The 22,725-nt window shown below is 37.0% G+C and overlaps 1 protein-coding gene across 2 annotated transcripts in view; it reads right to left on the reverse strand.

Annotated features, from left to right (window-relative positions):
• Nucleotides 1–858: 858 nt before the first annotated feature.
• The window catches only part of LOC127838044 (uncharacterized), a 32,741-nt gene continuing 10,874 nt past the window's right edge, over nucleotides 859–22,725 (reverse strand). For both annotated transcript variants that reach the window (XM_052365556.1, XM_052365555.1), the window contains exons 3-14: nucleotides 18,775–19,046; nucleotides 17,128–17,427; nucleotides 14,731–14,799; nucleotides 13,986–14,169; nucleotides 13,284–13,513; nucleotides 12,257–12,517; nucleotides 11,169–11,282; nucleotides 7,088–7,280; nucleotides 6,446–6,669; nucleotides 4,088–4,339; nucleotides 3,470–3,544; nucleotides 859–1,642 (exon numbers count right to left, since the gene is read on the reverse strand). In XM_052365556.1, the coding sequence (XP_052221516.1) occupies nucleotides 1,239–1,642; nucleotides 3,470–3,544; nucleotides 4,088–4,339; nucleotides 6,446–6,669; nucleotides 7,088–7,280; nucleotides 11,169–11,282; nucleotides 12,257–12,517; nucleotides 13,284–13,513; nucleotides 13,986–14,169; nucleotides 14,731–14,799; nucleotides 17,128–17,427; nucleotides 18,775–19,046 (2,578 nt within the window). In that variant the 3' untranslated portion in view covers nucleotides 859–1,238. The remainder of the gene's footprint in view (nucleotides 1,643–3,469; nucleotides 3,545–4,087; nucleotides 4,340–6,445; nucleotides 6,670–7,087; nucleotides 7,281–11,168; nucleotides 11,283–12,256; nucleotides 12,518–13,283; nucleotides 13,514–13,985; nucleotides 14,170–14,730; nucleotides 14,800–17,127; nucleotides 17,428–18,774; nucleotides 19,047–22,725) is intronic.

Consider the following 22,725-nt stretch of genomic DNA (forward strand, 5'->3'; position numbering starts at 1 on the left):
AATACATAAAACATTACAAGATAAGTATTGATGCAAAGCATCAAAGGGTGTCAAGAATTTCAGTGTAAAAGGCACTCAATGAAGTTACATGGAACGATTTTTTTTCTATTGTAAATATTAATATATTGGCCGATTATTTTAAACAAAATAGAAAAAGGTACTGGTATAACCATTATCTATGATTGTGTGTTATAACCCCCAAATAACCATTATCTATGATGTTGTGTTATAACCCCCAAATAACCATTATCTATGATTTTGTGTTGTAACTCCCTAATAACCATTATCTATGATGGTGTGTTATAACCCCCAACTAACCATTATCTATGATGTTGTGTTATAACCCCCAAATAACCATTATCTATGATTTTGTATTGTAACCCCCAAATAACCATTATCTATGATGTTGTGTTATAACCACCAAATAACCATTATCTATGATTTTGTGTTGTAACTCCCAAATATTTCATAGTTCATTTTATTTACATTGGTTTCCTTTTCTTATTTACTGGCATCCGTGTGTAGTTTTCATTAATGGAACAGAACTGTGTAGGCTTTTAAAAAGAACTCATTGATATGAAAGCACTGCACTTACAAACCAAATGTGGACGGACGACGGACAAAGACCGATCCTAAAAGCTCACCTGCGCAATCAGGTGAGCTAAAAAAAGAAAACGGTTACCATTATCAATATTGTTTTTATTTTAAGCGTAAACGCTATTGTATACGCGTAATACACGTTTCATAATTATCGGTGTAAAACAAAACGTACATGAATTTTTTTGTAAATTTACATATTATGTGTATTGAACGCGGTACGATGAACATAAAAATTATAACACATTAAAACAAATAACACAATATTTACACGTTTTTATGAAAACCAATAAGAAAATCATTTGAAGCTGGTATTAAGATAAATGAAAACAATTCGAATCTTCCGAATGCGGCTGGGATAATAACTTATTTAAAACGCTTAGAAACACATTAAAAAAGATAAAACAGCATTTTTATTTTCTAAATGTTTTTATACGAGATGAGTAAATTATTATCATTATTTTTTATCAAATGCAATAATACGCTTCACAATTAGGAGCTCGCGTTTGCCTTCAACGTATTTAAAGATCTATACATGGAGTTGCAATTTACTTTGTGTTTACTGAAAACACCACATCTGTAGGTACACAATTAAGACCAGCATTTAAAACAACATCTTTTTTTCAAGGCGATATGAAGCGTCACTCCCGCTTCCTGTCGAAACTAATCTTCTTGCCGATCTTGCGGTGTCTGGCATTGTCATAATTGCCGCGTATATCGTGAACTATCTTCGGGGCATCCGTCAAAAGTAAGTAGAGGCCAATCGCCACTAACAGACTCCCCGCAATGAACCCCATGGTCTTGGAAGAAGTGCGACCGTCTTGCAGAGAAAGTTTTGTACGCCGGTATCGTCCAGTATCGTTCCTCGGTAGCGTCAGTGACGTCGTTATCCATTCGTGCCATTCCGTTGACGTTAGCGTCACGTTAGGAGAAGTCGTTTCGTAACAAAGGCACGGCCATATGTATATTGGAGAGAACAGTCTTTGCGTGGCGGTGGTGGCGGATCTTGTTGAGCTGATCGGGCAGTTTGATGGAGGACTTGGTACTAGAAAGAAAAAAGCCGGACTTATAGCCGCGCTTTGCGTTGTCATTTATATTAAAGCCTAACTAACTCAGGAATGTGAACAAATGGGATAAAAAGAAATGCCATGCACATTACATTCATTGACTACTACTACTACTACACTACTACTACACGACGATACTACACGCTACTGACTACAACTACTACTCCTACTACTACTACTCTACACTACAAACTAACTACTACGATACACCTGAACGACTACTACTACGACTCACGACTACACGACACACTACTACGACACGACAACTACTACGAGACTACAGCTCGACTACTACTGACTACAACTACGACTACTACACTACTACACTACTACACGACTACTACTAACGACGACTACGACACACGACTACGACTAATACACGACTACGACGACGACGCGAACGACGACGACTACGACGACGTACGACTACTACACGACGACTGACTGGACTACTACACACGACCTACTTCTACGAACTACTACTACTCACACGACTACGACTACTACGACGACGACTTCTTCTACGACTACTTCTACTACTACGACTACGACTACTACTACTACTACGACTACGACTACGACTACTACTACTACTACTACTACTACTACTCTACTACTACTACTACGACTTCTTCTACTACTACTACTACTACTACTACTACTACTACTACGACTACGACTACTACTACTACGACTACTACTACGACTACTACTAACACTACTAATACTACTACTACTACTACTACTACTACTACTACTACTACTACTACGACTACTACTACTACTACTACTACTACTACTACGACTACTACTACTACTACTACTACTACTACTACTACTACTACTACTACTACTACTACTACTTCTACTACTACTACTACTACTACTACTACTACTACTACTACTACTACTACTACTACTACTACTACTACTACTACTACTACTACTACTACTACTACTACTACTACTACTACTACTACTACTTCTACTTCTACTACTACTACTACTACTACTACTACTACTACTACTACTACGACGACTACTACTACTACTACTACGACTACTACTACTTCGACTACGACTACGACGACTTCTACTACTACTACGACTACGACTACTACTACGACTACGACTACTACGACTACTACTACGACGACTACTACTACTACTACTACGACGACTACGACTACTACTACGACTACGACGACGACTACTACGACGACTACTACTACGACTACTACTACTACGACGACTACTACTACTACTACTACGACTACTAACTAAGGCTACGACTACTACGACTACTACTACTACTACTACTACGCCGCCTACTACTACTACTACTACGACTACTACTACTACTACTACTACTACTACTACTACTACTACGACTACTACGACGACTACTACTACTACGACTAACACTACTAATACTAATACGACGACTACGACTACTACTACTACGACTACTACTACTACGACTACTACTACTACTACTACTACTACTACTACTACTACTACTACTACTACTACTACTACTACTTACTACTACTACTACTACTACTACTACTACTACTACTACTACTTCTACTAATGCTACTGCTACTAATACTGCTGATGCTACTGCTACTACTACTACTACTACTACTACTACTACTACTACTACTTCTACTACTGCTACTACTACTATTACATAAAAATACATTAAATTGTATAAACAATGAAAATAGTATAATATATAATAACAGTATTTTATAACACAATAATTTCTTTTCTAAATGTAATCATAACATATGTTCACTTACTTGGGTATTTGAAGTTGTGCACACAGTTTTCAGCGCCCACTGTTACTGCTGGCGAAGAAAGTACATCATGCGATGCTGAAAGTTGAAGCATTTTTATTTAAAAGCAAACCTGAGAAAAAAAAATGTATTGAGTAAGCTCCCCTTAATTGCAAATGGAATGTTTAGTTTGTGAATCAATCATGAGCAGTAAGTGTTGATAAAATTATGAATAGCCAATGGACAAAAATAAAACTATGAAGTGGCTTCCGATTACACATACATTTTTTACAAAGTCAGTCGCAACGATTTGAATAATAACTTGATGTCGATCGAATTGAAATGAAATATTAATTAAACAATATGAAATGATAATGCATTATTTTGATAGAAAAATATGGGGGATAACTCCTCTAATAATAAATATTAAATATTTGAACAGAGTTGTCTGTCTTGGTAAACCTCGGTTTAATTAAATGAACAGGAAGTTCAATACCATTCTTTAAATAGAAATCACATTGTGAAATGTATAAGTGCTGAAAAGATCGAAAGATAAATTTTTTTTGACAGCTTGAAATCATCGTCACAAAATTATTCAAAACAAACTAATTTATCTATATCGCATAACGCCAAAATGCTGACCTGTATAGCACGTTTTAAACACCGCGGTATTGTTCGGCGGGAAGGCGATAGTATCGGAACAAGCTCCAGGATCGGTGTAGAAATACAGAACGCACGTCTCCGCGTCCTTTTGCACGTGCGCCCAGCACTCCATGCCACGGAAAGTCGCCGCCTTGCAGCTTTCATCGCACGAGGCGTTCGTGATCTCGAGCTTGCCTTCTTCTGTGCCCTCGGAGCACGACACGCCCGTCGCAGGTGTCATGCCACATGGACCTTGATCGTTAAGAACAAAGCAACAGTCGGGATTTTTAGGTGTGATAAATTGTTGTATGTTGCAAGAATATGAGACATTTTTACTCTTTTTGGAAAAAAGACCCAACATTCAACTTTTATGATTCTTTTCGTTTACAGGAAGTCCCCTTCAATGGCAATCCAGTGTAGGCGGAACGTGTCGTACCTGATTAGCCTGTCTAGACTACACAGGCTAATCTTTCGTAACACTTTGCGCACTTGCATTGAGCCAATTTTTTTTAAACGAGTCTAAATTTACAGTTTCATGCACGCTTTTGCAAATGAAAAATAAAGTTCATTGTCTTCACAACGGTGAAGTGAGGTTACTATGAGTCGTGTTCTGAGAAAACTGGGCATAATGCATGTGCGTAAAGTGTCGTCCCAGATTAGCCTGTGCAGTCCGCACAGGCTAATCAGGGACGACACTTTCCGCCTTAATTGGATTTTTGCTAAGAAGAGACTTCATTTAAACGAAAAATATCTTACAAGCGAAAAGTGTCGTCCCTGATTAGCATGTGTGGACTGCACAGGCTAATCTGGGACGACACTTTACGTACATGCATTATGCCCAGTTTTCTCAGACCGCAACTCATCTGAAATTTGTTTAAATAAAATCGTTCAAAGGTACATACATGTAGGTCGGTGAAACGTTTTCTTTCGATAGAGTTTAAGCTTACAATTTCGAGAAACCTTGCGAATCAAAAGAGGGAAGTATGAAAATAGCCTCTCTTAAATGGGCCCGATACAAACAAATTTGCATTTTATGTCAATTTATATCCATAAAATTGCAGAAGAATCAAATGCAGAAGTCGAAGTCAATCTGACTACGCTGTTGATGAACGAAAAGAATCACGTGATACGCGCTCTTTTGGTGTGAAGAAAAACAAGTTGGATAATAAATCACTGTGCATTGTTCGTTAAGAATATTGCGATGTGGTCGTTTGTACTGAAAAAAGAACTTCAGTGCCTTAAGCGCTTTAATTACATTATGAATAGGTATATTAATTTGTTTTTCTAAAGGCCATAGGGAACTTCACCTTTTCTAGAAGCATGTGAGTTGGGTCGTTGGTACCCATACCGACAGGTTGGGTTCCCTTCGGATACTCCGGATTACACCACTAAAAATCTTTCAGTAAGAACTAAACGGCTTGAAATTGCAGCTTTTATTCTGAATTGGTCCCAACGTTTGTGATTTGTTTAAACCTATTTATTTGAGCTCAATTGCATCGAAAGCCTTAGGCTAATAGAAACGCTCTCGAGCCCGTTTCCTGGGCCTAAAACACGTACTTGGTGTCTAAAGGTGAAGATCTAGAGAACGCTGCCCGAGTGGGGTTCGAGCCCGTTACCTTCCGATCGCTAGGCGGACACCTTATCAAGTACGCCACGACGAACGTTTGTGATTCTATAACGTTAAGTAGGAAGGAGTAATTGGACACACACCGGGTCCTCACATAATGCAGCATTAGGCGTGTGAGGACTGCACACACACACACACACTGCCATAAATAACTTATAAAAAATACTAAAGGAAATGGACATATTTCCAAGCTGCAATTGTTGGAGTCCACTTATATTTCTAACCATCTAATAATTTATCTAAATATAGAAATAAATATAGTAGACATCCCCAGTTTTGGAAATAAATTTACCCAATTTAGAAGGATGGGAGAGTCCACTAGGCATAAATGGGTTAAAATAACAAACGCCTGTATGTCTCTGTATGTGAATGGATTTTCTGAGAATCCCAAACGTTACAACTTTCAATATGCCTTCAAAGAGAAATGAAGCCTCGATGAAAGTAACTGTCTAGATAACTCCTATGTCTTTGTGCTTTGTTCCTAAAAAGGCATATCGTCATTATCTTGTATACAAATGTCAAGATGTGTTGTCATTTTTTTTTCACACAAGTTAAGATTAATCGAGGATGAATTAATGTAAGAATGACAATGATCGTGTGTTGATTGTTTTACTTTAAGCAAGTATAACCATAACAAAACAACGCCCATTTTAATACGTTTTGCTTTAGCAGGTTATCACGGATTAACAAAATTCGACATCAAGGCAGGCGCTAATAGTTGATCATAGTACCTTCGTTGTATTCGCAGACAAATGCCTTGGTTTCGGTGCACGTTCTCTTTACGAAGGATGCGTTCGTATCTAAGGCAACGCAGTATTGATCCCCAGGGGACGCGGACGCGTAGTTCGGGTCAGCAAAGTCTGTCCACGTGGGTCTCGTGCAGTCTGATGACCATCGAAACGAGCAAGGGTCATTGGACCGAGTTTCGCTTAAGCCTAGCCACATCTCCGATTTCCTTTTTGACATAAATGTTAAAACGTATTTTTACATGAACAACAAATGTAAAAAATAGTAAATAATGTTGTAATTGTCACACGTGTTAATTGTCTCGAAAGGTCGTTGCTTTATGGGCTTTCACAATTTACCAATGATTATAAATTATACAGCATTGACCGCTATTCGTTAAATACGATCCGGTAGTTTACTTAATGCACAAGCGTTAACTCATAATTCTCTTAAGTGCTTTATGTCTGTCTAAATTAGTTTCATTAAATAGTTGACGAGACATTCACAAGTAAATTTTAAACTAATGAAACATAATTGTTTACATTATAAAATGCTATTTAATATACATGCATGTCTCTATTTGTAGGGAACTCACGTTAGCAATATATAAAAAACAATTAAATATCTTTACAACAGCATGAATTTACCACGTGAATCCCAACAAACCGAGCTCTAACCACGAATCTATAAAGCGTATCAGGGCGTGTCTCTTCGACACGTTGTCCAGACGCAGTAACGTGGCGCCGACACGTTCCTGGCACGTGCGGAGGGCGGAATGCCACGTGGTCGGTTGGAGGTAGAGGACCAGGCGTTGCTTGGTCGTGGTGGGAATGTTCGTCTCTGTGGAGTACACGTACGTGTATTGCATTCAAAGATGTGAAATATATGAGCCATATTAGCCTGTGAAGTCAGCACAGGCATATAAGGCACGAACCTCTACGCACAAAGTGCATTTTGGATAATAAGAGATTTTCTGTAAACGAAAAATACCATAAAAACGGAAAGTGTTGACTCTGATTAGCCTTTGCGGAATGCCCAGGCTAATCTGGGACGACACTTTGCGGAATGCCCAGGCTAATCTGGGACGACACTTTGCGCAATGCCCAGTCTAATCTGGGACGACACTTTGCGCAATGCCCAGGCTAATCTGGGACGACACTTTGCGGAATGCCCAGGCTAATCTGGGACGACACTTTGCGCAATGCCCAGGCTAATCTGGGACGACACTTTGCGCAATGCCCAGGCTAATCTGGGACGACACTTTGCGGAATACCCAGGCTAATCTGGGACGACACTCTGCGGAATGCCCAGGCTAATCTGGGACGACACTTTGCGGAATGCCCAGTCTAATCTGGGACGACACTTTGCGGAATGCCCAGGCTAATCTGGGACGACACTTTGCGGAATGCCCAGGCTAAGCTGGACACTTTGCGGAATGCCCAGGCTAATCTGGGACGACACTTTGCGCATAAACAGGAAGCCCTGCTTTCCCAGAACGAGGCTTATATTAAGCACCAGTGAAATAAATGTTCATCACAGTAACTATAATATTGGTTTTACCTGCAAAAACACTCAAGTTTCATGAAGAGAATATCACATTGAATCGCAATACTCATGCGAACATCATTGTGATCGTTTCCCGGATACTCATCAAATGTTTAAGCATAGATGTCATTTCCAATGGTAGACATGAATTGTGCTTAATATGTAAATGTAATTGTGCTAAAGGTTATTTTGGTAAGGCCGGACTACTCTAAGAAAAGACCACCTCTCCGGTAAAGATGGCCTAATAATCTCCCAAATATCGGTACCCGACACCAAAGGTTTACGACGCGAGCCTTTAAAATCACTCTCAGTTCTCGGATTGAAACCGTTTTAAAACCATGTTTTATATTCCAAATCATGGCGTACATGAAACAACTAGCTCACCAATGTCAATGCTGTTTTTCACATGAATCTAATAGTTTTGTCAAAAAATGTTCTTTCATTTAAAAAAGCATCTCTGATTGTGTAATGCCTAGACACACCAACGCATTTTATGGTTAGAGAAAACCATTGGCATTATGCAGCAACGAAGTTGAAACAACATGTCCTGTGCATTGACATAGTTACGAAGCCGTCACAGTGATTATTTAGGAGTTATGTTAAGCCACGGACTCTAGATACGCTCAGTGGTTTAGCAAGGTATGTTTTAAACGAATGAAGTTCTTACAACTTATTTAATTATCACTAAGCCGATATCTGTTACATTTTTGCTGTTGAGTATATTAAAGTTAAGAATAATAACCGTGGGAATGCGACCTCCTCTTTCAAGTGCACATTCTTTATTTGGTAATTTATTATTTACTTTAAACACGCATTCGGTAATATGGCATTTACTTTAAAGGGATCTTTTCACGCTTTGGTAAATTGACAAAATTGAAAAAAGTTGTTTCAGATTCGCAAATCTTCGTTTTAGTTATGATATTTGTGAGGAAACAGTAATACTGAACATTTACCATGATCTAATATAGCCATTATATGCATCTTTTGACGATTTTAAAACCTAAAAATTATAAAGCGTTGCAACGCGAAACGATTGAATAATTTGGAGAGTTCTGTTTTTGTCGTTAAAGTTTGTGAAACTACGAAGATTGCTTATATATAAGGTATAAAATACGTCATGTGTGCGTACTTGGCGGAATAGCTCAGTAGGCTAAAGCGTTTTTACTTCAGGACTCTGGCAGGACTCCAGGGGTCACTGGTTCGAAACCTGGTCCGGGCAATGTTCTTTTCCTTTTTTTAATTTTATTCTTGATTTTTTACTGGAGCTTTTACGATCCAATGTTTACATTTATCGATATAAAGCATTTAATGAATAAGTTAAAAAATGCCAAAATCTGTGAAAAGGCCCCTTTAAACGCCCGAGTGATCGTGTGCTAAATACTGGGTGTTTGATGGATAAACCTTCAAAACTTATGCGTTTGTGTTATTGCAAACGTCATTGATAAACATCCGGATGTATTCTTTCGAACGACAATATATACGTGCTGTTCTTTTATGAAAGCGTCATGTTTCCGGATGTAAATTAAACAAAAATATTCAACAAAAAATCTGAAATTAATAAGGACTGCTGATGTCGTAATTACAACTTTATATCTCTTAATATGACTTTATTTCGACTTAAAATGTATTAACTAAGACTTAATATAGATTAATAACGACGGTTTGCTTCGTTGCTACAAGATAAGAAGTCTTAATTTTTAGACACAAAGACGTTATTACGAAAAAGTAAGTCGCAAAAACAAGAGTAAAAGTCGCCATTTTGTGATACTATGCTCTAATTAAGAAATTTTTGGGTTTGACATTTAATAATTAAGACTTGTTTTTAAAGTAACACCCGGTACTAGCACGATTTTGCACATTTATTGTTAATAGTTTTTTTTACTATTCAATTGGATACCATTCCAGGTTTGTGTAAAGGTTTATTTGGTCTAAGGAATTGCATTAAAAGCAAAACATATTAACCAACTAATACACGAGTAGAAAACGGGGCTTAAAGCATATTTGTAAATTGCCGTCCCAGATTTGCCTGTGCAGTCTTTCCACCTTAAATAACTTTTCGCTAAAAAAAGTCTTTCTTAAAACAAAAACTTCAATAACAGCGAAAAGTGTCGTGCTTTATAAGTGTGTACTGCAACGGCTTATCTGAGACGAAATCGTACGCACGTGTATAACGCCCCATTGTCCCAGAGCGAGGCTCAATAAATCTACTAGACATGAGGATGGCTAAGGTCCTCATTAATCAAGCTACTCTGTTTTAAGAGTGTTCGATTCGAGTGGCAGAATACGCACATTCAGATTCAAGACAGTACGCTCCGTGTTAAACGTTATGTACTTCGAACTTGACACCATCATTCGATAAATATCAGTAGAAATCGGTTTTCGAGTATCAAAAGCAAGATTTTGCGATATATCCAATTAATAATCAATAAATCTTGTAGATGATGTTAATCGAAGATGGGCAAAGCTGGTTACCAATAAGATTACCAATTAGAGAGTAAGATTACAAATCTAACGGAATGAACCAGGTAGGTTAATATTGAATTTCGACACTTTTTTCCAAGGGTTATTTATATTTCAATCGGGTTATTTATATTTCAATCGATACCTACTTTTTGGAATGAATGTTATGTCACTTTCATTATCGCTACAACGTGGTTTGTCGACTACTTAACCTATTTATGCCTTTCGTCTAGAAAAAAGGCCATGTAAAACAGCGTAGACCCAGATGGAAACAATGCGGCGTCTCATCAGGGTCTGCGCTGTTTGCTTTAAGGAATTTCTGTACGAAATATTTTAAATATATAAATAAATATACTAGACATCCCCAATTTTGGAAATAAATTGATCCAATTTAGAAGGATGGCAGAGTCCACTAGGCATAAATGGGATAAAAAATAAGCGTTCGTGTATTTGTTAACATAAATCGAAATCGTAAAACTAATAAAGATGTTGTAAATACAGGGGAGTTGTACAGGGGACATGATAGAGTTTGTTACAAGATTTTGTTCCAAGCTTGCCTGAGTTTTAATCCCGCGAAAGGCAGAGTGTTTTTTTGTCATTACAATCATGGTATACTATTACAAACATAATAGTTTGCACGTCAATTCATGAATACTTGTATAACTTACTGCATTTAATATGAAATCATGTTTTTAAGTCTCTTTAATTAATTGTAGGACCTACCGTAACGCGGTATGGTGTTTGAAGGACACGTGGATTTGATGTTAGTGACGTCACAGCATGACGTAGGAAATATGCTGCTTTCTGGTACTACTTTACCAGCCGCTTTGACGGTATCTGTGTACATGCAACATTGAAATTACACAATAATATATATTATTTTCATCAATCGTAACACATTATAAAGGTAAGGACTGCAATTCCAGCGCATATGGTATAAACAATGATTTTCTTAAATTTTCAATGGTATATTGTTCTGTCTCGAATGCATGCGTTGTTCATATTTTGAAAATCTTGTGAAATGGCTTATGACAAATGTAAGATATTAAAAAATAATATATATATATATATATATATATATATATATATATATACCAATACATAGTGCCAGTTACGCGGTCTCTGTAGTTTTCAGACTGTACTTACGAGGTCAATATAAAAAACGGGGTCTATATACAACCCCGCAATCTAGGCTCCTTTAATTACTATGAGGGGGGTGTAGGGGAGGTAATGCAATCAAATCTCACAATAAGGTCTTAAATCGAAAACCACAATCAGGTCTGAAATTGAAATTGTATATACCTCGCAAATAAGTTCGCTATATATTTCCTTGTATAAGACGTTAAATAAATGACGTATTTATATACAATAATAATAGTAGGTACCCCTATATACCTTAATTCGTGTTTATATCGGATAAAAAAGGGTATGGAGATACATGTATTTAAAGTGGGAACCCCATAACCTATTTCTAAATCAGAGACCCCGTAACTGGCCATATGTGTGAATATATATATATATATATATATATATATATATATATATATATATATATATATATATATATATATATATATATTGGCAAAAATGAATGGAACTGGAAGTTCTTTTATATTAAATGACCATTTAAAGTGGGTACTGGAAATGCCGCACTCCATCGCCATAAACGTGATTCCACATATTAAAAAAAACACGCAATACTGTTAAAAGGCTTACAAAACTACACAATATTTGCAAAGGTAATGAGTGAGACACGAAAACTAAAATCCTACTTTCGAACATAAGTTAAGAATGAAACGTTTCCAAAGTACCTTTCAATAAATGTTTTCTGAACAAAAAAGAGACCGTGCGTGACGTCAAGTTGACGTTTTGGAATGTGACGTCATGTGTGAAATGCACGTGACAGTCGGAAGTATCCAGACTCCATGTGTAGCCCCAGCATTCTTGATCCTCATATCGCCACGTGTCGCATAACTCTCGGCAGGTGGTATTCGAGACTTTCATAGGACCGATTGTGGAATCTAACCCGATCTTACCGCTCGTGCCCAAATCGTACGATTTTACGGTTGTTTCTAAAAAAAGCAATGGCATGTGGTTAAAACTTGATTTAACCCATTTAAGCCTAGTGGACTCTACCATTCTTCTAAATTGGATCAATTTATTTCCAAAATTATGGATGCCTAGTATATTTATTTCTATATTTATTATATTTCTTATAGAAAATCCTTTCAGCAAATAGCGCAAACCCAGATGAGACGCCGCATCATGCGGCGTCTCATCTGTTTCTCCGCTGTTTGCTAAGGCCTTTTTTTCTAGACGCTAGGCATAAATGGGTTATATGAAAAAGCCTTTCCGCTTCAACCGAAGTACTGCCTCCTGCAAGTCTAACGAATGCCATTCATTAACCCTTCTTATAAATAAGGATTAGCGTTAAAAGTTTCTTCGAAATTGGAAAAGTTTTAGGTCAATCTGCTACCCTTAGGTTGTAGCAAATTTGACAAGGTGGAAAAAACTGTATACAGTGAAAACGTGTGGATACAGGGAAGAAATCACTTTCACGGCGTACTTAGACAAATGCCTTTTCTTATATTCAAGCTCTAATGATATATTTTTTAACGAATCACGAAGATTTTTTTATAATCGATGTAAACGATTTTAGTAACACTTCATAAACTGTTTATTAATATGATCTGCCATGCTTTACTGGTTTAACGTTGCACAAAGGCATATATAGAAAACTGCTCGGTTTAATTGTAGCATTTTGTATGTCCCTTTATAAAAGATGCCACTGTTTCTCATAATAACACGCGTTAATTTGCAAAAGCAAAAAAGTCTTACCATTTAATGACATGCATACAAACGGGTAAAACTCGTCACAGCTCGCGGTAAGCCAAGTGGAGGCGGTGACGTTGAGAACCGCGCACAGGGCCGTGTCCAGCAGACTGCCAGAGGGAGGGGCCCGGGGGTCCCACGTGACTTCCTTGACCCCCGAGCAGTCGGACCACACCCATACATCCGGGTCTGTTTGGGGACATGGTTCGTGCAGTCCCAGCCAAATTAGGTATGTGCTGAAAATAATCGTATAGCGACGAGGACATTCGTTTGTTTCTTGTGTGATAAAGCGTTCTATATAGTAATAGAAAAGGGAGACATATACATATTTTTGTGAGTGCTTTTTTCATTTGCTGTGTTAAATTTCATGTTTATTTGCACGAAAACTAGTTTTCCTAGTAATTGTAGGTTATATAAAGATCTAAATGATTTAATAAAACAAAAAAGCATGCTGTGCAGCAGGTTTTGCTTTAAAATAAAAAAGTAAACATGTACACCAAATATGAACCTCACATGTCATTAACCTCAATACATATAATTGTGACCAGTACATATGATACGACCATCACGAAAGGAATCTTACACACACAAAAAACGCTGGCTAATAGAAAGAATCCCACACGCAGCTTCAACTACATTAAACATGTTCAATGCAATCTTATTTAAACACATCTTTCATTTTGACAGACGTTACCACCATATACGAACCTGGTTTTAGGCAGATACTTTGTCCACGTCTGTTGCGTAGCAAAATAATCTAGCGCGCGTTTTGTATTCAGGAGATGTTTTCCACTTTTGCGACATATTCGGAACGCTTCGTTCCACGTATGCGCTTCTAGATACACATCCACTTCCGGTGACGTCATAGTTGAGTTTTCAATATCAAGAACACCTGTTAGAATCAAATGTTTTATTATAAAAAAAAAACAATGTGCTACTTGTATTAGTAATGGTATTTGTCGCATTTATTTCGGTATGTGATTTCTCAAGGATTTTATACGGGTCAGCGTGGGTTGCTCCAAACAGATTATTGGGTTTTTCCCGTCAATGTTGGAGTTGTCTATAGATACCATTACCATACTAGCTGGAACAGCTTTATCTTTTAGTGCTGAATTCGTTCTGTACATCAAGTGAGTTTACGAAAATTTCCGAATTTAAAGATAAAGATTAAAGAAAAAATAAATAAATTGAGCCGTACTGTAAGACAACCAGACTTAATGCATGTTTTAAGAATAGCTGGTTTACTTCGCACAGGCTAATCGGGGACGTAACTTTCGGATGTTATTGCATTTTTCGGTTAAAGGGAGTCTCTTTTTAGCGAAATGACAGTTAAGTCCTATGTAAACCGGTGCGGACTGCATATGGTCATATGGGACGACACTTTTCGACCCAGCATTAAAGCCCGTTTTCCCAGTGCGATGCTAAAATATGTTTTAGTCAATTTATGACTTACCGCACTGTGTATCAGGGAATTCAGATTCATCCGATCTCTGTGTATTGAATGTTTCGTTACTGACACTGCCTGAAGTACAAAATACATGTGTTTTAATAATATAACCGAAATACTGCCTATACGACCTAAGTCATGGCCTGTTTTCGACCTTCAGTAAAAGATAATCTAAAAAGCGTGTATAACCGACAGACTGTTTTAACTTTTAAAGTTCCAAGGTTCGATCCTCAGGCCCGACACACTTTTCTATTTTAATTTACCATTTTGATTGCAATTGCAATTAATTATACTCTTTAATATTTTAGAGTTTTGTAAACAAATTGGTATATATTTTTTAAGTCCCTTTTTAAGTGTGTGTAAAACTTTTAATCAAGAGTCTGTCTGTGGCGATTTTATATGTTGTAATTTTATATGTTGTAATTTTATATAGTTACAGGTATAGAAACAAATGTAGGCATGATTTCAAATGCAAAATAAAGCACGCAAATCATTAATAATATCGCCAAAGGCGATATTGGTATTTAATTGTGTTCAAATTACAATTTCAAAAAAGGATCCAGTTTACGTTTGTTTTTCAAAAAAAAAACACATCGCTTTAACACGTGCTAAATAAGTTTCATTTTTGTTTTCGTTTTCTTAATCGTTCCCGTTTTCATATCTTTGTGCGTTGTGCGTCTATTTTGCGATTTCTCCTCTTCGCTCAACGCCTACGCACATGTATACATGCGCTGTGCATGTTATAACAGATATGTTTTCGCACAGACCTTCGAAACAAATTGTGTCTACTTGTATTGCCACCACTTCCACCATCACCACCACCACTACTATAACTAATTACTACTACTCCTACTTCTTGTACTACTGCTGTTGCTGCTATTGCTGCTGTTGTAACTGCTTCTTATAAAACTGTCCCCAGGTATTGTAGAATCTAAGTCCAGCTCCACCCCCTCCCCCAAGCCTCTGCAACCGACCCAGACTTCTGCACGTATAACCAATAACGGATGTTGTGTCATACTAGTACAATTCCGTAATCATACTGCTATTTATATCATTCATAATCAGCGTTTATCTGAGTTCACATGCATGAATCCTTGTTTAAAATGTTACGCAGATGTCGTGTCATATTTTCCCCAGTGTAGTTAATGTCAGTGTTATCAGCAAGGTAATATCGCACGAATATTAGGCTTGACATGCGATGCAATAAAATATTTAGATTTATAATAATTATGTTCAATGCACGCATGCATATTTTACGTTATTGGTTTTATACATTTACTTAACTTTGTTAAAAAATAAACATCCTTTTCTAAAGTATTACATTCTCATAAACATATTTGTTTTTTAAAATGCATAAAAATTGTTGTTATTTTGACGCATGTGTATTTACGATTTCTTTATTATTATTTTTTTACAACGAGCTGCATATGCTTAAGTCGCAAATAAACTGTTCTGTTCTGCTCTGTTAGACTCATATATATGTTCTGAAATACCTAAGTTGCTTTGAAGCTTTGATGCAAAGTTCTATGCCGCTTATCTCATTCTACATAATTGTTTAGTCAGGGTAGCGGATAATTATGACGCCAACGTCTTATCGATTATAAGAAGAAGCTATTTTGTGCGTGGTCACGTCTGTTACTTTGGAAAAAAAGGGCTTAATGCATGTGCGTTAAGTGTCGTCCCAGACCTAAATACGGGACAACAATTTCTACTTTTATTTTAATTTTTCGTTTAAAGGTCTTTTCTTAGCGAAGATACAATTTATTCGGAAAGCTTCGTCCCTATTCAGCCTGTGCGGACTGCACAGGCTAATCTGGGCCGACACTCAACCCACATGCATTAAGCCATATTTACCCAAAGTTAGGCCCATATTCATGTACAGGTCCAGCGATTAAAATTATTGCAGCAATTCGTCTCAGTAGCCATTGCTTTAACATAGTGTAATCAAATGAGCCGCGTTCTGAGAAAACTGACCTTAATGCATGTGCGTAAACTGTTGTCCAAGATTAGCCTGTGCAATCCGCACAGGCTAAACAGGGACGACACTTTCCGCTTGTATGACATTTTTCATTTAAATGAAGTCTCTTCTTAGCAAAAATCTAATTAATGCGAAAAGTGTCGTCCCTGATTAGCCTGTGCGAGCTGCACAGGCTAATCTGGGACGACACTTTACCCATATGCATTATGCCCAGTTTTCTCAGAACGCGACTGAACTGTCTCATTGAACAATCATTAAACAATGATTGTCTTTTAAAAATCAATTATTTCACACATCGAAATTGTAATTTGGAAATTTATCTTAAAGCCGAACATGCAATGTGCATGTATAAATTGCGTTTATCTGCGTGTAGCTATTCTGTTGTTGTTGTTTTTTTAAGAAATCGTTACCTGGCTAATACTCACTTGAAAAGCATCGTTTCACATAAAGGCTGCTTCCAACGTCGGAAAACCTCCTGGATTTAACGTCAAAGAAGTCGGGTCTGAGTACCACGTGTAGGGTACATCCGGCAGCGTCCATTGTGTAACCCCAGCATTCCTCGACCAACAGCAAGTCCGGATGGGGATAGATGTCGGATGCGTTAAGGCATCGTTCTGCGCACGCGTCGTTGGATTTTTCCCCTATGAGTAATATGTCGTTTTTTGGCGAAAAATCATCGGACGTCACCCCCTTTACGTCGTTGAATTCCTCGAAAACACATGGCCCTTTTCAAAAAAAATAAACATATAAATAATAATAATAAAATCTTTATTTAAAGAAGATAGACTTGTTAAGAAATACATCAGATGAAATTCCATAATATGCAATTTATATAATACATTTCTTATTTTCAACAAGGTCTTCTAACAAAATACAATTTACAACAAATACATCATATTTCATCTTGAGCAATAAGAACAAAACATTAAGAATCATATATGCATACACATATAATGATATATATTATAACTAAAAACAAATGACAGACATAAAACTACAATAACAATTTATGCAAGAACAGTATTTAAACATTAAACTAATGTTATTTACTAAAACAACATGAAGCAAGTTCAGTTTATTTCATAAAGTGTGGAAGAAAGATAAGCTTTTAATTTTTTCTTAAATGTAATTAAATATCAACGCATGTATCGAGATAATAAATGTATACTACTCAAAATTTGCTCAGGATCACTTTTTGTTTTCAAATTATCTTCAAATCAATTTAATTTAATTTAAATTGTTATTTTGGATGTTTTGATCTTAGAATGTGTGTTTTTGATTTTATTTTTATGTATTGATAAAAAAAGTCATTGATGCGTGACGCTGGCTGAATCTAGCTAGGGGTGAACTTCAAATTACACATACTATAAAAAGTGATCCTCAGCAAATTTTGAGTAGTATATTTAGTTTTCAATGTTTATAAAGCTCCATTTTTTTACGATTCTCAGGATTTACATCAATTTATCTTGCAAATGGGGCCACAGAGTGGACACTTTCAACCGATTTCACGTTAACACCATTACTAACAAAACGGTGTAGTGGAGCGAACAACCTTTAATGTGTTACTAAGAAAATAAAAAAACGCATCAACAATGACATTTGCGAATTTGTTTACAGGTCACTGTTTGGAACAAGTAACCGCCGGTCGCAAAGCATGCACCCTACCCTACCACTTGTAATATGAGACTCGTTCTATGAAAAATGGGCGTAATGAAAAGTGCGTTTAGTGTCATCCCAGATTACCCTCTGCAGTCCACACAGGCTTGTCTGTGGCGAAACTTTAAGCTTTTATGGAAGTTTTCATGTAAACGAAGTCTCTCCTAAATGATCATCCAGTTAACGCACACGCTAGTCTGGGAATACCCTTTTCGCACATGCATTACGCCCTGTTTTCTCAAAACTATGTTCTATTCACTGTTCTGATAACATATAATGCTTACATGTTGTGCTCGGTATATTTTCGGTAGTTTTAATTGTAATTTCCACTGTCTGTAACTGTAAAATGCCAGTTTTAAATTACTTATTTTTCTATACATACAGTACAAAAGCATAATATAAGCAATAGAACCTACCGTCTTCATGCAAGCAATAAAACCGATGTCGTTCTGAGCAGTTTCCCCGCGTGAAGTCGTGTATGGAGGTTTTCAATTGACCGGAAACGGTCGCGTTCACCTGATGGTAGGCGCAATAGGCGCCTTCCGGTCCGTCGGGAAGGTGAAAGTTGTCAGCGCTGTTCCAGTAGATGATCCGGTAGTCCTGCAGTGTCCGGCAGTCGCCGCTGTAATAGGTCTCCCCTGTGAGCCACGCCTTCCGATGGAGTGCGATCCACGCTGGTGGGCCATTGCTTAAAATAGGAACTACAGCTACTACATGTATATCTGTTACTGTTTCAATAAGGTAGCATTACTTATTATTGTATTAGTATCAATTATGTATTAACTTTTCATATATCGTATGAAATGTATATTGTACGTTCGTCCGGCAGTCCGACAGATCATGTACCGATTCTAACAAACTCATTTAGACAAGTTGAACTTACTTGCCATGCGTTTTAACTATGGGGAATTACTTGTCGTCCGCACTCAACACCAGTGCGCCCTATCTTTAAGGTCAATGTCACACGTGAAGGCTAGTTATGCTCGATTTGTTACTGTGGGCGCAGGTACTTCTTAAAAGTACCCCGGGTACTCTTTAGTCTACTTCAAAGTACGTTGGATACGGATAATACATTATATACTCAAAAGTACAACGGAGTATTGCCTTAAGGCGGATGTACCGTACCTGGTGAACTTTCAAGTATGACCTGAACAAACAACGACCAATTGCGCTAGATATGTTCATAAAAGAGTTTTCGGTGCTCAATCATGTGTCGTGGAAGAATCTTTTCCTCTGCCTTATCGTGTTTAACCGTTAAATCAATGAATCAAACACGTTTTAATTGATTTAAAAATCTTCGTAAACGTAAGTAATGCTGTAATAAATATTTTGAAAAAATGTGTTTCCTTTTCTGCGATATAATTTTAAGTTTTTTATTTGGGAGGACGGGCAGGGGGGGGGGGGGGGTTATATTGAATTCTTACGGTATTACAAATACTAACTGAATGTTTATAAGTCCTTGCCGTGGCGTGGTGGATATGGTTTTCGTCTAGCGATCGGGAGGTCTCGGATTCGATTCCCACTATGGGAATTTCTTCCCAATTGACACCAAGTACTTGTTCTAGTCCCAGGAAACGGACTAGAGCGCTTCAAATAAACCTTATGCTTTCTATGCAATCGAGTTAAATTAAATATGCTTAAACTCATAAACTTCGGATACAACCTAGTTATTATTGTCAGACCACTTTGTCAAATGTTAAATTGATTAAAGATAGAACGCGCAAAATTGATAAATGTTCTTCAAAGAATGATAAGAGGTTAAGTGTCTAAACATTCGTGTATTCAGGCTGTTTATACATGTATATACAGCTCTCAAAGATGTATTGCTTTAACTGCTTTTTATTAAAGATTGGTGCGAAAATTACAGATAAATACCGCTGCATACATTTAAAGCATATTTAAAATTTAATATACGATCCAACAGTCCGCGTGGTGGCCATGTTGTTTTGTAAAGTTAGACTAGTTGAGCCTCACTCTGGGAAAATGGGTCTTAATGCACGTGTGTAAAGTGTCGTCCCAGATTAGCCTGAGCAGTCTGTAATGCTTATAAGGGACGACAGGTTCCTTTTACATGGATTTTTTAAATTAAGTCTCTTGTAAACGAAATTCCAGTCTAGACGGAAATTGTCGTCCCAGATTAGCTTAAACGGACACGCATTTAGCACCGTTTTGATATCAGACACTATCTTAAAACACTCGTTGTACGTTATGTATAAAACATATGAGCCGTGCTCTGGGGAAAAGGGGTTTAATGCATGTGTGTAAAGAGTCGTCCCAGATTAGCCTGTGCAGTCTGTAATGCTTATAAAGGACGACAGGTTCCTTTTGTATGGATTTTTTAAATTAAGTCTCTTGTAAACGAAATTCCAGTCTAGACGGAAATTGTCGTCCCAGATTAGCTTGAACGGACATGCATTTAGCACCGTTTTGATATCAGACACTATCTTAAAACACTCGCTGTACGTTATGTATAAAACATATGAGCCGTGCTCTGGGGAAAAGGGGTTTAATGCATGTGTGTAAAGAGTCGTCTCAGATTAGCCTGTGCATTGCACACGATTTTTATTATATTTTCTGTTTGAAGGAAGTATCATCTCAGCAAAATCTAGTTTAGGCGGAAATTGTCGTCCCTGATTAGCCTTTGCGGACTTCACATACTAATTTGGGACGACACTTTACGCACATGCATTATACCCACTTTTCACAGAGAACGGCTCATATATCTTAAATAAAGAATGACGTTTGGTTATCAGAAGATATTTTAGTTTTGATATACAATGAAAATGTATTTAATTTAACATCTGTATCATTACTTAAATCATTTTCAAGGCTTAAACAGTTTAAAGCATTAAACACGAACACACTCAAAAAGATTGCAGATGAAGTTTTGCGCTTTTGCTAAATATCAATTCACAAGGCATGTTAACTACCCTATCCGCATGTATGTGACCTACATACGTTGTGTCTATAGGTACACTGTCGACAGTATGTCAAACCGATGATTCACGGGACTGTAAATAATATTTTCAGAAAACACTTACTGAATAACCAGAAGTTGTTTTCAGGATGAAGCATTCGTAAACAAATCAGGAATTCCCTAGTCTCGATAATAGCAGTATATTATGCAGCATACTATATTATGATAACAATAAAACGTGCGAAATTCTGCGAGTTTCGGTTGTGTCATAAAATCATTAATAGTTTATTCATGAAGAATGTCGACCCAGTGTGAAAATGATGTGCATATAAGACACATCAGTGTGCTATTGAACAGTGATTATATCAATACTTCTCGACGTTTTGAGATGACCGATTACATGAGCAGCGTAATGCGAAAATGGGTCTTATGTCATATGCGCCATACAAACTCGAAACACCAAAGCTGTTAATTTTGACAGTATTGAACCCATACTGGTTTCTTCATGGTTTCTCTGGTTATCAGAAATTTAATAACGGTAAATTATATTACTTTTTTCAAAGATGTTATGCGCGTAACAAAGTTCTAACGCATGTGCATTTGTTTGACAGACGACTTAATGTTTGTATTTTGAAGTTAATGATGCCTTGACTAAACCGTGCGGTAAGATAAACATGTACATTATGTTAAACAATCACCAATCAAAGCTGTTTTATCGCCACTTCAAACTTTAACTTTACTTCATTTGTGTGATGTGTTGCGACATGTCAGTTATCTATCTCATTGCGTTTGTCGGATTTCAGATATGAGCCGAATTCTGGGAAATCTGGCATTAATTCCCAGAGCGCGTCTCATATCAGATACGACCTGCACTTTTCATTATAGAGTTATGAAAAAAAAGAAAAAATAACAATTATTAAGTGGATTTACTGTTCTCAACAAAACATGCTCACACAATTTTAAACAAGTTAGCAAACGCAAACTTTGCAACTAAGTGGATTCGATATTCTTACAGGACATGATCACAGATTTTTCAAAAGTATTTGTCATAAATTCCAAAAATAATTCTTACAAATACTAACATATGAACACAACATGTATGTCATACAGCTGCATTCGAATAAACGTTTCGCTCCTGGAATTTAATTCGCTTAAAACGTTTTGCGACGTTTTCTGATGTTGGATATGGGTTTATGCGTTGCTTGTAAATCTTTTCTTTGTATATATTTTCCGTTATTTTTTTTTTCAAATACTTTTTATTGTTTTTGTTTGCCATAAATACAGTGACAATTAAAAACGCAAACACACGGATCTTTTGAACACGTCAATTTAATGGCACCATAAATAAACACGAGATGCATACCATGATTAATGAGTCGCGCTCTGGGAAACCGGGGCTTAATGCATGTGCGTAAAGTGTCGTCCCAGATAAGCCTGTGTGGACTGCGAC

The sequence above is a fragment of the Dreissena polymorpha genome, chromosome 7, assembly GCF_020536995.1.
Source record: "Dreissena polymorpha isolate Duluth1 chromosome 7, UMN_Dpol_1.0, whole genome shotgun sequence".
Taxonomy (NCBI): Eukaryota; Metazoa; Mollusca; class Bivalvia; order Myida; family Dreissenidae; genus Dreissena; species Dreissena polymorpha.